This window comes from Rhinoderma darwinii, chromosome 5, assembly GCF_050947455.1.
Source record: "Rhinoderma darwinii isolate aRhiDar2 chromosome 5, aRhiDar2.hap1, whole genome shotgun sequence".
Taxonomy (NCBI): Eukaryota; Metazoa; Chordata; class Amphibia; order Anura; family Rhinodermatidae; genus Rhinoderma; species Rhinoderma darwinii.
Window position 1 is genome coordinate 124,396,772 of NC_134691.1, and position 15,943 is coordinate 124,412,714.

The following is a 15,943-nucleotide window of genomic DNA, read 5'->3' on the forward strand; positions in this document are numbered from 1 at the left end:
CCAAATCCAAAGAATATTGTAAAGTTAGAGTAGAATGTCTGCCCCCGTTACACAGACTACAGTAAATACCGATTTAGAATACTTGCGTTTTACAATGCAGGAGGGTATTATCAGACAACGCATTATGATAAACAATGTCTTATCGGTGTTTCTTTTTGTAGAATGCAGCTAAACCTATGGGGTTATCTTAAGGTTTTAGACCTCCTAAGGTATCTATTGAAAGAATACAATGCAATGGACAATTATGGGGTTGTCCAGGGTTAGGAGAAAAAAAAAAAAAAAGGAGGATCTTCTTATTTTTCTTCTACAAACAGCACCACATCCGTGGAAGGGCTGTGTCTGGTATTGTAATACAAAACACAGCACATGGACAGGATTTTTATCTAATCCTGAACAACCCCTTTAAATCTATACAATTCAAGTTTCCCTGAAAGAGAATAAACACTACAAACCACTGCAATGCAATAAGTAGTACAGTACACAGCGCTCAGGATCAGCCCTGCAGTGGTAATGTTCCTGCAGATATCTTACTGCAATGTCCGCAAGGTGATGTGAAAGAAATATTCAATTAAATGCCACTCAAGTCACTTCACATGAGAAATATATTGTGAATGCATCCTTAAGTGGTCATAAAATGCATTACTAACCTAACTTTAACCTTTAGAAAGAAGAGCAGACAATGAGTCAGTAATGTTAAGATGAGAGACAGAAAGAATGTAAAAAGCCACGACGAAGGTCCAATTTCCCGGTCCTGCATTAGTCCATAAATGCAAGGCAGAATAAGACCAGTAAGTACACTCGGGGCGCCAGCAACCAAATAATAATCTTTTCTGATCATCATACAATGTCACTCCTGCTGCAGTATGTGCTGTTTTATGGAGACCCAGAGCATTGTGTGAGACAGATTCAGAGGTCCCATCAGAATTCCATTGGCAGGTGAACAAAATAAATGTATACTCTTTACAGCTAAATTATCTTTATTGGCCATGGATGGTAATGCTGTATCATCTGACAGAAGTGGCAATTGCAATACTCTAAGGTACTGTTCTTACTTGTTTAAGTAGCATCTCTAGTATCCATTGGAGATCCAGCGAGTCTGAGCTTCTCCTCTGTTCTCTCAGGATCTTGTTTAAGAAACTTATCACATCTGCCAGTAGCTTTTCATCTTCAGCACACGCTGGTTGAACCAGCAAAAACCTACAGAGGAAGAAGAACAAACATTAACCTTTCTGCTGCTTGGGGCAAAGTAAACTCTGACGGCAAACTAAAGCCTGTATTTATATACTTTATGCAACAAAAAAACAAACGTGCGGGTTTGTGAGAATATATTAGTGCGTGTATGAATAAATATAAAAGAATGTATACATGCAATAAAAAAAACACACACATACACGATAATTTTTTCTTCAGGGTGCGATCAGTTTTTTCCACTGATAGCGCCTTGACCCATTCATTTCAATGGGCCCATGCCTACTTCCGTTATTTTCACGGATCCATTGTTCCGTTCCGTCAAAAGTAGAGCGTGTCCTACTTTTGTCAGTGATTCCGTGAACGTGAGGCCCATAGAAGTCAATGGGTCCGTTTTTGACGGATCCGTTGCCCTAGCAACAGCAGGGCGTGCCAAAGTTCACTAGAAACCGCACTAAAAACTTGTGGTCTTCCTATGGGTGTTTCCTGGGACATGTGACAAGTTCAAATGAAGTTTAATACCTTTCGTTTATTTAACAGAAACACGGAACGGACACGGAGAACACACGGAAACCACACTGTTACCATAGCTGACACACTGATTCGTCAAAAACGGCGATGGAAGTGTGCATGAGGCCTTAGAGGAGTTTTTCTGTTTTATGTATGATAAATACAGCTTATTTGATGTAGACTTTAAAGTTATTTGACTTTGTAGTATTCTTTGCCACTCTCACTATTTATCTAGCCGTCTATCTTCCTCAGCAAAGCGCTGCAGTAATTCAAGTCTCCTCCTGCTCTGCGCCATAGTGAAATGACAGCAGATCTGTTATACCATGCTGTGTTGTTTAAGGGCAGCATAGTGTGGTCCACTCTACTGGCTAAAAGAGTCTAATAAATGAAGGAAGTCCATGAAGGAAGCACTACCCCCACATGCCGTTAGGGCTAATAGCAGAGCGGACTTGTCCCCATGTTATGCTGACCAGAGCAGCATAGTATGATGACAGATACGCTTTACTGGGGTGTGCCATCCAAAAGTTAATTAAGCTAATAACCATGATAGAGCATTCACAATTCAATTCTAGATTAGAAACTTGAATTGACACACTAAGGTGCATATCCTAAGAGATATTGAAGTGGCTTAATGGAGGTATGCTTTAACAAATCGACCTGTGTCAGTTTGACATGTTCAGGACAGGTTTGTTAGCCTCTAAATGCACATTAAAAAATAGGTTTTACATTTGTTGATATAAAGCAGTGATTTTGTAAATTATGAACATTGCATTACATATTCTGCAGCGATTTTTTTTTTAACTTAAACTACTGTAGTATGCACAATCAATTCAGTTCTGAAGTAAACAACAAATTCAGCTCTGCGATGTACAGTGGATATAAAAAGTCTACACACCCCTGTTAAAATGCCACGTTTTTTTCATGTTAAAAAATCAGCACAAGATGAATCATTTCAGAACTTTTTCCACCTTTAATGTGACCCATAATCTCTACAATTCCATTGAAAAACAAACTGAAATCATTTAGAGGGGAGAAATAATTATCTTGCAGGGACAGGCCATTGCCATTAGGATATACCGTTGTCATAGAAGGTCTGAGGCAATGTTTTGTAGGTGTGTCAAAATAACATGAACATAAATGTCAGGACCCAGGTTTTCCCAGTAGAACATTGCCTAGAGTATCACACTGCCTGCGCCAGCTTGCCTTCTTCCCATAATGCATCCTTGTGCTTTATCTTGACCTGGTAAGTGACACACACGCACTCAGCCATGCACGTGATGTCAAATGTGATTTTTGTATTCCCTGTATAATTTTCTTGTTTAATTCATTGGAGGACACAGCACCATGGGTATATGCCCCTGCCACTAGGAGGCTGACACTAGAAAAAAACTAATAAAAAAAGTGTTGGCTACACCCAGAGGGTAATGTTCTGTGCTGTTAAACCAAGCCTCAGGAACCACAAAAAAAAAAGTCAGAGCGGCGTAAAGACTCCATAACCAATAGATAGATTCGGAGTGCTTGGACCATGTCCAGCTGGTGCAGAGAACGCTCCCGCGGATGATAGGGGTTAGGACAGAACGAAGGCAGAACAATGTTCTCATTGTGGTGGAAGGAAGGACGGACGGAACTGGCCGAAGTACCATCTTGTCCTTATGGAAGCCCATGAAGTGGGGTCTGTAAGATAAAGCGGCAAATTCAGACACCCTGCGGATCAAAGTGATGGCCACCAGAAAGCAATCTTCCAGGACAAGACACGGCGTGAGACTGCGGCGACTGAAGAGTGCCAAGGACCAAGTTGAGATCCCAGGGCTCCAGAGGGGCACAGTGGGTGACCCCCTTCAAATACGTTTTAATTGCAGCACGGAAAGCCAGCCCGTGCTGAAAAAGAATCGACAGAGTAGAAATCTGACCCTTCAGTGTCGCCAGACTAAGTCTCTTGTCCATGCCCAACCGAACAAAGGACAGGATGCACGGGCCAGAACAGCGAAGGGGGTGGAAGCGTTAAAGCTCACGCCCCCTGAAATGCACCCACCACGTGCGGCGGTAGATCCTCTGGGACTGAGGCTTTCGAGCCTTTATCATGGTCTGAATGACCGATTCAAAGAAACGGCAAAACTTCAGAACCGCTGCTTCAACAGCCATGCCGTCAAACGCAGTCGAGGTGAAATAGGGTGGAACAGAGGACCTTGGGAAAGCAGGTCGTGCCACCGAGGGAGAGGCCAAGGCACGTCTGCGAGCAGGAAGAGGAGATCCACATACAACACCCTGCGCAGCCAATCAGGAGCCACTAGAATGGCTGGAACCCCCGTGTCCTTGACTTGAGGACCTGAGGCAAGAGGGGAAAAGGCGGAAAGAGGTAGATAAGACCGATCAAGACCATGTAACCAGAGCCCACTCTGCGACCAAGGGGAGGCTGAGGAATCCTGAGACTGAATGAAAGGGGGCGTGCATAATCGCAGCCTAGGCTGGGTACTAAAGTTATGAAGCCTGCCGCAAACCGTGCATCACCAGCGCGACCGAAAACGGATGCCCGGGAATGCCGAAAAACAGAAGGGGAGCTCCTGAAGCCATATCCTTGCCGGAGTGTACAGAAAAAGGGCCCAGCATGAGATAACATGCATCAGACCAGCAGCAAGTACATCACATAACAGCAATAATAGAGAAAACAGCCCCAGCAGCAGTATAAGGCACAGCCTCCCAAGGGGAACCTCAAAGGGGGGCCACATGATGAGACGCCGGGGGGGTTGGGAATGTTCACTTACCCGTCTGGGTCTTCGGGCACATGCCTTGTCACCCCTTCGGTGGTCTTACACTGAATAGGATCACCAGCATGCCTGCCGCCTCTGCAGCCGCTGGGGACTGGATGACCTAAAAAGTGAGGAAACATAAATTGCACCCAGCGCCCGCAGGGAGGTACACGCTGACGACCCCCCTGCAACCTGAAAAAAATAAAATAAAAAGCAAAAGGCCTGTATGCAGGTAATGTCTGCCTCCTACAGACACTAGGCTAAAACGGAGTAGCTTGGTGTAACAGGAGAGGATATAGCCCACTGGGCAGAGCCAACACTTTTTTAGTTTTTTTCCTAATGTTAGCCTTCTAGTGTCCGGGCATATACTCATGGTGCTATGTCCCCCAATGAACGATTTAACGAGAAAATAAAAATGCGATTCATCAGACCAAGCCACCTTCTGCCGTTGCTCCACTATCTAGTTCTGATGCTCATGTGCTCACTGTAGCCGCTTTCAGCGGTGGACAGGGTTCAACATGGGAACTCTGACCGGTCTGCAGCTATGCAGCAAGATGTGATGCAATGTGTGTCCTGACACTTTTCTGTCATTGCCAGGATTAACTTTTTCAGCACAGTAGCTAATCTGTAGGATCAGACCAGGTGAGCCATCATTCGCTCCCCAATGGTGTTAATAAGCCTTGGGAGCCCATGATCCTGACGCAGGTTCACCTATCACTTTAGGTAGGTACTAACCCCCCCGACATACTGGGAACACCCCCCACAGGACCTGACGTTTTGAAAATGCTCTGACCCAGTTGTCTAGTTATCACAATTGACCTCTTTCCAAAGATTGGCCTCTTTCTCAGGTCCTTAAGGTGATATTACACGGCCCGACTTGGGCAGTGTAAACGAGCGCCGATCAACGAGACAAACAGCTCGGTTACTGCTATCACAAGGAGCTAGTATGGGGACGAGCGCTCGTCCCCATACATTTTTATCATGTCGGCAGCACATTTCCATGTTTACACAGGGAGATGTGCTGCAAACAACGATAATAGTTTCAGCATTTAAACCTATGAAATCAGACAATGAATGAGCGTTTGTTCGTACATCGGCTGACCGTTGCCCTGTTTACACTGGGCAATTATCGGGAACAAGCGTTCTGTGATAATTGGCCAGTGTAAAAGGTCCTTTACACTTCCCCATTTTTCCTGCTTGCAATGCATTAACGCCAAGAACTGACTGTTCACTTGCTGCCTAATCGATCCAACCCCTTGATAGAGGGAATTTTAACCAGATAATCAATGTTATTCATTTCGCCTGTGAGCGATTTTAATGTTATGGCTGAACGGTGAAGAGAGCAAATAAAATGTTTTAAAGCTCCTCAATTGTCAACGTAAAGATCGACGGACCAAATGCAGTATATCACGTTGGATCAATAGTCATGTGGGATGCTCATCAGGGCCATCCGTGCATAGAGTTGAACGGAGGAACCAGAGGCCAAAAGTATAGAAATAAATTACAAAGAAAGTTTGAGGGCATGATTCTATAGGTTTTATATATGCAGGAAGGTACCTGGAGTTCTGGAAAAATGGACAATTTTGGGAGAACCAGTATAAATAGAAATATTACATATTTATTTTAAGCAGCAGTAAGTGTAGAATGAGGATTTATTAAAGAAATTAGATGTCCCCAAATGAATACTTTACTCAAGAAATAAATATTTATGATTCCTGAATATCTAAATAAATATTGTGGAATGTAAAAATCTGCTTGCACGGGCCACTTTAATCATCAATCGTGTGGGCATATTTTATATTAGAAATTGTGCAGCGAGTCTTACCTGCTTAATGCAGAATGCCAAGGCAAACACTTCAAGGAAGACATGTTATAGTCGGTGAGGCAGTTTAGAACCAGTCTGTCATTTAGGAGATAAAAATTCATCCTAGCAACAGCAGAACGAACTTCCCCATGAGACACAGCCTGAATGATATAACTCAGGCAATCTTGCAGTCCACTGGTTGAGTGTGTCATCCTCAATGTCAGGACTTCTTCTGGGGATAACTTTAATGTATCTGAAAAACTTGGGAGAGGAAAAAAAATAAAAAATAGTCACAGTTTGAAATGTTATACACACAGGTACAGCAATAAAAAAAACCTTGTAGCTGCTATGAGTAGCTGCGTGTCATATTAATGCCTCATAGGAAGCTAAACACTGGAACATCAGGTAGTTAAACAAGCTCATGCCTTTCCGATAGGAGAGCTAGCCTTACATTCACACATTATCGTGTCAAACAATGTAGGGAAAAACGACCAAAAAAAAATTAAACTGCACGTTTATATTTTAGGCTCTGATCACATTTGTCCGTCTGAAGAGTAGCATACAAAAAAAAAAAACAAACAAAAAAACCAACCCATTAGATCCACTGGAAGTCAATGTAAGGGGTGGGGGAAAGAACCATAAAGGATATATAAAACGCATCCTAATGGTTCTGTCATATCTGACACTGCACCGTCCCAACATGAACACCTCAATCTGAATCATTCATGAGAAGCAGGATTAAACACTAACTCTTTCTGCCACTACAAGGGAAGCTCAATGCATATGGATTTATTATAGAGTTTAATGGGAGCTGTATAAATCTCTATGTAGTGCGCTCCCCCTAGTGGTAGCTGTAGACAGCAGAATTTTATAATATAAGGGCCAGTTCACACAGAGACTTGACACTTTTTTTACGCGGAAACCACGCCAAAAAACGGCTGAAAAATGCCTCCCATTGATTTCAATGGGACGCGGAGGAGTTTTTTTTCCCGCAAGCGGAAAAACCAGCTCGCAGGAAAAAGAAGGGACATGTCCTATCTTCGGGCGTTTACGCCTCTGACCTCCGATTGACATCAATGGGAGGCAGAGAAAGCGTATTTTGCGGCGTTTTATGCCCTCGGTGCTCAATGGCCGTGGGCAAAAAACGACGCGAAAATCGGCGTGCCAGCAGAGGAAAATCTGCCTCAAAATTCCAAATGGAATTTTGAGGTTGATTTTACTCCTGAAAAAAACTCTGTGAACCCAGCCTAACTTTATTGTTGTGTGAAGGGAAGCAAAAGACTAGGAGCTCTGTATCAGAGAAAAAAAAACAAAAAAAAAAAAACAGTCCTCTGACCCCTATACAAAAAAAATGGTGTACCTATTTAGACTACAGCTAATGAAATTATAGGTACATTAATTCCCTTAAAATGTACCCGTCAAAGATTTATTTATTTTTTAAACCACATACCTTCCCTTTTTCCTGGCATCCTCTCGATTCCAGCGCTGTAATTTTAATTTTTTTTGGCCCTCCAGTTGTCCCGCTACTGCCCCTGCTCCTCGCCTAATATGCTAATTTTGAGTAAAGGTACAGAGAGGAGGAGAGCTTATCTCCTCCTGCATCACTGTGCCGCTGTCCAATCACAGCGGGTCTTCTGCATCACTGAGGCGGTCTGCTCTGATTGGATAGAATCACAGTGCTACAGGAGGCAACGCATACTGAGGAGAGATGAGGTCTCCTCTGTATCTTTACTCAAAATTAGCATATTAACACCAGGAAACCGTCCTTCAAAAACCATCCCATTTGTTGAGATCGCAGATCAGCCTGCTGTGCAAAGTAAAAAAACGCTGGGAAAAAAAGTCCTGTATGAATGCAGTGTTATGTCTGTCATATGGAAAACTTATAGCATTTCTTACACTGATCCACATGGAAAATCTCAGCTGAAAATCTCTGCCAGTGCCATAGAGAATGAATGGAGCAGCAGGGTGCATGGGCGACTAGCCGCTCCTTTCATCCGGAGGAACGGAACCGCCGTTCTCGTGATGAGTGGGGGTCCCAACGGTCAGACCCCACCGTTTTGCTTGTTATCACCTATCCTGTGGTTAGGAGATAACTTTTCATCTTGGGACAACCCCTTTAAATGCTACTGTGACTAAATCACGGATGGCTCAAAATAATTATCTTAATTTCTGCCGCCACTTAAAGTTATTTTGGAGCTCCTTCTTTATAAGGTATTTACAGTCTAATGTAATTTGTTCTGGTTACAAAGCCCTCATCAGCGTACAGAATAGTCCATAAATGCCCAACAGTATATGAACACATATATATATATAATCACCACACTCCTAAATAAAAAAACAAACACTTACGGGTGACATACAATTGAAAGTATGTAAGAAACATAAGAAACTTCTACATGTAGTGCCTTACATTTCATTTTCAACTGGTTCTTTTGCTAGATTATTCAAAAAGTTATCCATTCCTTGGTTCCATGACAGATTCCATGCGATGCGCAGCATATCTGATACTGGCTTCAATGTTATCCACTCTGAGCACAAAGGAGAAGCCATTGTGTATGGACTTACTGCATGATGGGTACTTGCAGAAACAGGAAGGTGAAACCTATAGAAAATAACATTGGATAAGGAATTATAGAAGCTCTTGGAGCAGCGCAGAACTTCGCCATCTCTCAATGATCAGACTCTGCTAACCTTTAGCATTTATAAATATACAGCTAGGATAGGCTCACACAGTTTATGTCCCATCCACAGACTACAAGCCTGCTGACAGATCTGCAGGAAAAATGCTGGCAATTCTCCACAGTATTCCCATAAAGCTCCTGCTCCCAAGGGGAATCATTCGGATAAGATAACAAGGAGCTGCTAATCATGTAATTCCTTAAGGATATTATTTTGGCCTTGAGGATTAGAAGACTTTTTGTTTGTTTGATTTTATCTTTCTGCATTGCAGCAGTCATAACTTCTTTTTAGATGAATATAGCTGTTTTTGGAGGACAAGCAGCACTTTTTTACCTCACTGTGGGTTAGCTATTCCGTCATTGTTATTTATTTCATTTGCTACACCCCTTACCAATCATTATTATAGATAACTTTATTGTACAGGTCACTATAGTTATGGGGTTCATTAATTCAATGAAGTTTATTTAATTTTCTATCATTGGATACCTAGTGAGTGTGCGTGTATATATACAGATTATAAGTGCCCTATCTCCTACATAATCTGATCGGCGCTGTAACGTAGATAACAGTAGTGGTTTTTACTTAGAAAAACTATCATTTTTGAGCAAGTTACGAGCAATTTTCGATTGATGCTAATTACTTTCTTAATAGACAACTGGGCATGTTTTTACTTTTTACCAACTGGGCGTGGTACAGAGGAGTGTATGACGCTGACCAATCGGTGACCAATCAGCGTCATACACTTCATTGTTCCAGCCCAGCGTGATTGTGCGGTGAAAGAAGCTGGGCTGGAACATTGAGAAGTGTATAAAGCTAATTGGTCACGGATTGGTCAGCGTCATACACTCCTCTCCACAACGCCCAGTTGGTAAAAAGTAAAAACACGCCCAGTTGTCCATCAAGAAACTAATTAGCATCAATCTAAAATTGCTCATAACTTTGTCAAAAACGATAGTTTTTCAAAATAAAAACCACTGCTGTTATCTACATTACAGCGCCGATCAGATTATGTAGGAGATAGGGCACTTCTAATCTGGTGACAGAGCCTCTTTAAGTGTACTGTATATATATTCGGCAATGCTTGCAGATGACCTGCTTGTCTCCTTAGATAACATAGACAAAGACCTTTTTAAAGGAATGAATATCTTAGATGAACATGGCCCTATCTCAGGTTTTAAAGTAAATCATGATAAAACTGAGGTTCTGTTCATTGATTAAATACAATACGCTGAAGGACACTTGGAAGTTCAAAGACCGGGAATATAAATAAGTACATTTAAAAAAAATGTAAAAAAAATTATCGCAAAGCAAGACAAAGTAGTCAATACTGAAAAAAATCTACAGAAATGGAAGGACTTGCCACTCTCTATGTTTGTTAGAATGTCACTAGTGAAGATGGTAATACTTCCAAAAATGTTATATACAGTTCAAATGATAACTTCTAATTAAAAATAAAGAAAAAAAACATTTGGTAAGAGCCTCTCTCCAATTTATTAGTATAGGGAAAAGGCATAAAATGTCTCTTGAGATATTATAGGCCACCAAGCCCGGAGGTGTCATATCCTTCCCGAATTAAAAAAATACAACTGGGCATGTATTAGGAGATATCCTATTAAAATGGATTAAAAAAAACTTCTTAGGCCACATGCCCACTTCAGTTTTTTCCTTCAGGGCTCTATCCGTTTTTGTCACTGATAGCAGCCTGAACCCATTCATTTCAATGGGCCCATGCACACTTCCGTTATTTTTGATGGATCTGTTTAGTTCCGTCAAAAGTAGAGCATGTCCTACTTTGGTCAGTGATTCCGTGACCGTAAGGCCCATAGAAGTCAATGGGTCTGTCAAAAAACAACGGACGGCACACGGAAGCGTTCCGTGTGCCGTCCGTTTTTGACAGATCCGTTGCCATAGCAATGGCAGGGCGTGACAAAGTTCACAGACTGGGACATGTGACAAGTTTAAAGTTTAATACCTTCCGTTTTCTTAACGGAAACACGGTAACGAAACAGAAGCACACCGTCCGTTTAAAACGGAAACACGGAACGTACAATGAGTACACACGGAAACCAAAACGGACACACGGATCCATCAAAAACGGCCGAGAAAACGGTGATGGAAGTGTGCATGAGGCCACCATATCCTGTAGATACTGAACTTGAGAAGTTTCTATTCTCGCCGTTTCCACTAAATTCTATGATTCTGGCAAGGAACAAAGACATGTAATTAGTACAGAGGAATAGGGCTTTGTTCAGAGATACCTGGAAGGTTTGGGGCAAGTGTACTACAATATTTGAAATTTCTCCACATATTACCAGACTCTCGGTAGTAGGAGAACATCCGGCATTGCTTGCTATTATACACAAAAGAGTTACTTTAAAATGGCAAGAACTTGGGCTGAAGCAGATCACACAAGTGATACATCGAGAAAATGGGCTTATCTATACTTTGAGAAATATTAAATAAATACTCGCTCACACCAAAGGACTACCTATATTATCACCAGTTGAGACATTCAATAAATTGGATTTGCATAAAGCATGCCAATTTATGGAATCCGACAGATTTTTATAAAATACCTAAAAACAGAAGGGAGACCCTCAATATCACGTATTTATCATATACTATATACGAAACAAATAATTAATAAGAAGCTAAATAATAATCGTTTAAATAAATGGGTAAAATAGATCTCCCCAGATATTAAAATATCAGCACCTCAGATCCAGAAAAATAATATACAAGGACGGGTAGAACAATCTAGCACTAAAGTCGTAGATACTGAGGGAACTTCAGTGGATGATAAGTTTCAGTTTATGGCGCTTTTAATGTTGCATTTACACCTAAAACCACTGGGAATCAAGTAACTCTTGAGAAACAATATCCTACTGATCTCTGTCCACAATGTGCAATTCCTAAGGCTGGACTTTGGCACTCTGGAGATGCCCAAAGGTCCACAGGTTTCGGCGATCAGTGGATTTATAAACACCGTATTGGTTCGAATTTGTAACTCTAGATCCCTGGACACTTGTTTTCAACTCAGACTTAGCAATATATGAAATAGAAACCAGGAGATTTATTTCTTTACTGACATTGACAGCTAAGATCATTTTGAACTCATGGTCAAAATCTGGTACACCGCCCTAGTCAGAGTTTCTAAGTACACTTACATTTTACACTACCTTAGAATGGCTTCATATCTATCAGAAACAAGGATATCAGAGTCAATATTTGAAAGATTAATGAGACGCTTGTTTGACAAACAAGATATATATGTTTTTTTATTAAAATCTTAGGGCTTGTATCTTTGTGCTCATGTAAGGGGGATTTGCTTTTGTAAGCCTGTGGGGAATAAATATATCTATTTTCATAACCTGTATGGTAATATCTGTTATTTTTAATTATAACTGAATAAACTATTTTAAAAAAAAAGCTTCTGATGAGCAGACACATAACCATCAGTGTAATAAGTGAAGAGGCTGACCTGCAACCTCCTTCATTATAACTGCATGGTAGTTATGTGTCATCAGTAGCTAGTGACAGTGGTTTCTGTATGCCCTATGTGGAGAACCTGTTTGGTACAATCCATAAGTCAGGAAAGCTGACTCTTATTTACATTAACTGCCGTAGATTTTATCAGGTCAGAGCGACATCACATGACCTAACTGAAGAGAATAATTCAGATTAAAAGGGATAACTAAATAAAGGTAATACTGGAGTATATATATTGGGGGGGATGGGTAACTAATAAAAGAAAAAAAAAAAGAGTGCTTCTTTAACTTTATTTGGAAATATTTTAACATACTATTAGTCCTATTACTCTACTTCAGGTATATCTTGACAATTACTATAACAAGAAAGATTTTGTCTCCTTTCAAAAGATTCAGACTGTCTGTATATAAAATGTGAACACCACCGAGCACAATACAGTAAGGCCCAGTTCACACAGTGTTTTTTGGCACCGATTTTGATGCGGAAACCGCCCCTGATTTAAACGGGAGGCAGAGGCATTCTTTTTCCCGGCATGAAGTGCACTAAAATTTCATGGTAGACGGCTGCGATGACTCTGGACTTGATATAACACAGTGGACCAACACCAGCAGATGACATGGCTCCCCAAACCATCACTGACTGTGGAAACTTCACACTGGACCACAAGCAACTTGGATTAAGTGCCTCTCCACTCTTCCTCCAGACTCTGGGAACCCGATTTCTAAATGAAATGTGAAATTTACTTCCGTCTGAAAACAGGACTTTGGACCACTGAGCAACAGTGTTGGTCCACTGTGTTATATCAAGTCCAGAGTCAACGCAGCCGTCTAGCAGGAAATTTGAGAGTGCTTCATGCTTCCTCCTGCTGACAAGCTTTATAGAGATGCGGATTTCATTTTCCAGCAGGACTTGGCACCTGCCCACACTGGCAAAAGTACCAATACCTGGTGTAATAACCACAGTATCATTGTGCTTGATTGGCCAGCAAACTCGCCTGACCTAAACCCCATAAAGAATCTATGGGGTGTTGTCAAGAGGAAGATGAGACACCAGACCCAACAATGCAGACGAGCTGAAGGCCGCTATGAAAGCAACCTGGGCTTCCATAATACCTCAGCAGTGCCACAGGCTGATCGCCTCCATGCCATGCCGCATTGATGCAGTAATTCATGAAAAAGGAGTCCCTACCAAGTATTGAGGGCATATACTGTACAGACTTTTCAGTAGGCCAACATTTCTGTATTAAAAATAATTTTTGAAATTGGGTTTATATAATATTCTAATTTTCTGAGATACAAAATTTTGGGTTTTCATTAACTGTTCCCATAATCATCAACATTAAAAGAAAAAATGCTGGAAATAGATCACTCTGTGTGTAATTAATCCATATAATACAGGAGTTTCACTTTTTTAATTGAATTACTGAAATAAATTAACTTTTTGATGATATTTTAAAGAGGCTCTGTCACCACATTATAAGTGCCCTATCTCCTATATAAGGAGATCGGCGCTATAATGTAGGTGACAGTAATGCTTTTTATTTAAAAAAACAAATCTATTTTACCACTTTATTAGCGTTTTTAGATTTATGCTAATGAGTCGCTTAATGCCCAAGTGGGCGTGTTTTTACTTTAGACCAAGTTTGCGTTGTACCAATCAGCGTCATGCACTCCTCTCCCTTCATTTACTCAGCCCATAGGGATCCTTTTAGATCGCTATGTGTTGTCTTATACGAACACATTGACAATACTGAAGTGTTTAGACAGTGAATAGACATTCCACGGGATGTCTATTCACAATCTCTACACTTTGTTACTGTTTCTGTGGTAGTTACAGCAGAGGAAGCGTAATCTCGCGAGATTACGCTGTAGATGACAGGTTACAACGAGATTACGCTTCCTCTGCTGTAACTACCATAGAAACAGTAACGAAGTGCAGAGATTGTGAATTGACATCCCGTGGAATGTCTATTCACTGTCTAAACACTTCAGTATCGTTAATGTGATAGTATAAGACAGCACATAAGGATCTAGCAGGATCCCTATGCGCTGAGTAAATGAATGGAGAGGAGTGCATGAGGCTGATTGGTCAGAGTCATACACTCCTCTGTACAATGCCCACTTGGTCTAAAGTAAAAACACGCCCACTTGGGCATTAAGCAACTCATTAGCATAAATCTAAAATCGCTAATAAAGTGGTGAAAACAGATCGTTTTTTTTAATAAAAAAAGCACTGCTGTCACCTACATTACAGCGGCGATCTCCTTATGTAGGAGATAGGGCACTTATAATGTGGTGACAGAGCCTCTTTAAAGAGGCTCGGTCACCGGATTATAAGTGCCCTATCTCCTACATAATCTGATCGGATCGCAATGTAGATAAGTGTTTTTTATTTTGAAAAACGATAATTTTTGAGCAAGTTATGAACAATTTTCGATTTATGCTAATAAGTTTCTTAATGCCCAACTGGGCGTTTAACTTTTGACCAAGTGGGCGTAGTAAGCAATCAGCGTCATACACTTCTCTCCATTCATGTCCATTTGTATTCACAGCACAGCGTGATCTCGCATGATCACGCTGTGCTGTCACATACACCCACATTAACTTTTTACTTTAGTGTCTTGAGAGTGGACATTGCCTCCAGCCAGGATGCGATGTTTATACACACTCCCGACACTTCGGTAAAGTTTCTGTGGGACTTAATCACACAGCACAGCTTGCTCTCTCGAAATCACGCTGTGCCATGAGTAAGTCCCACAGTAACTTTACCAACGTGTCGGGAGTGTGAATAGACATCGCATCCTGGCTGGAGGCAATGTCCACTCTCAAGACACTAAAGTAAAAAGTTAATGTGGGTGTATGTGACAGCACAGCGTGATCTCGCAAGATCACGATGTGCTGTGAATACAAATGGACATGAATGGAGAGAAGTGTATGACGCTGATTGGTTAGCATCATACACTTCTCCTTACTATGACCAATTGGTCAAAAGTTAAATAACGCCCAGTTGGGCATTAAGAAACTAATTAGCATAAATCTAAAAAAATTTCAAAAATAAAAACCACTTATCTACATTACAGCGGAGATCAGATTATGTAGGAGATAGGGCACTTATAATCCGGTGACCGAGCCTCTTTAATTCATTGAGAAGGACTAGTATATGTTCATTCAGATGCATTAACCAGTTAATATAGTTTTGTAGGTGCACATTTTTCCAGACGACTTGAGTTTAAAAGTTTTTACCGAGTTATCAATGCTCCATGTTAAGAGAAGTACCATTTACATACGCAAACTTGATACATTGGTGAACTAACCCAAGTCAATTAAGTTTCAAGAAATATTGACGGGACTGGTTTGCTCTAGAACAGGAAAAGTCGCAGAAAAAAAGTGTTTCATAAGACACTATAAAAAGTTCACAGGTTACTTACCGTCTAACTACAGATACAGGCAAGCTGAATGGAGGTGGAGAGGTAGGTACATCCTCCGACCTATGAATATAGTACAAAGCGCAAATAATTAACCACGAC

The 15,943-nt window shown here is 41.1% G+C and overlaps 1 protein-coding gene across 1 annotated transcript in view; it reads right to left on the bottom strand.

Annotated features, from left to right (window-relative positions):
* The window catches only part of RTTN (rotatin), a 246,053-nt gene that overhangs the window by 129,271 nt on the left and 100,839 nt on the right, over positions 1–15,943 (bottom strand). Inside the window, exons 24-27 of the mRNA XM_075826473.1 lie at positions 15,845–15,904; positions 8,660–8,851; positions 6,271–6,510; positions 1,053–1,197 (exon numbers count right to left, since the gene is read on the bottom strand). Of these exons, the coding sequence (XP_075682588.1) occupies positions 1,053–1,197; positions 6,271–6,510; positions 8,660–8,851; positions 15,845–15,904 (637 nt within the window). The remainder of the gene's footprint in view (positions 1–1,052; positions 1,198–6,270; positions 6,511–8,659; positions 8,852–15,844; positions 15,905–15,943) is intronic.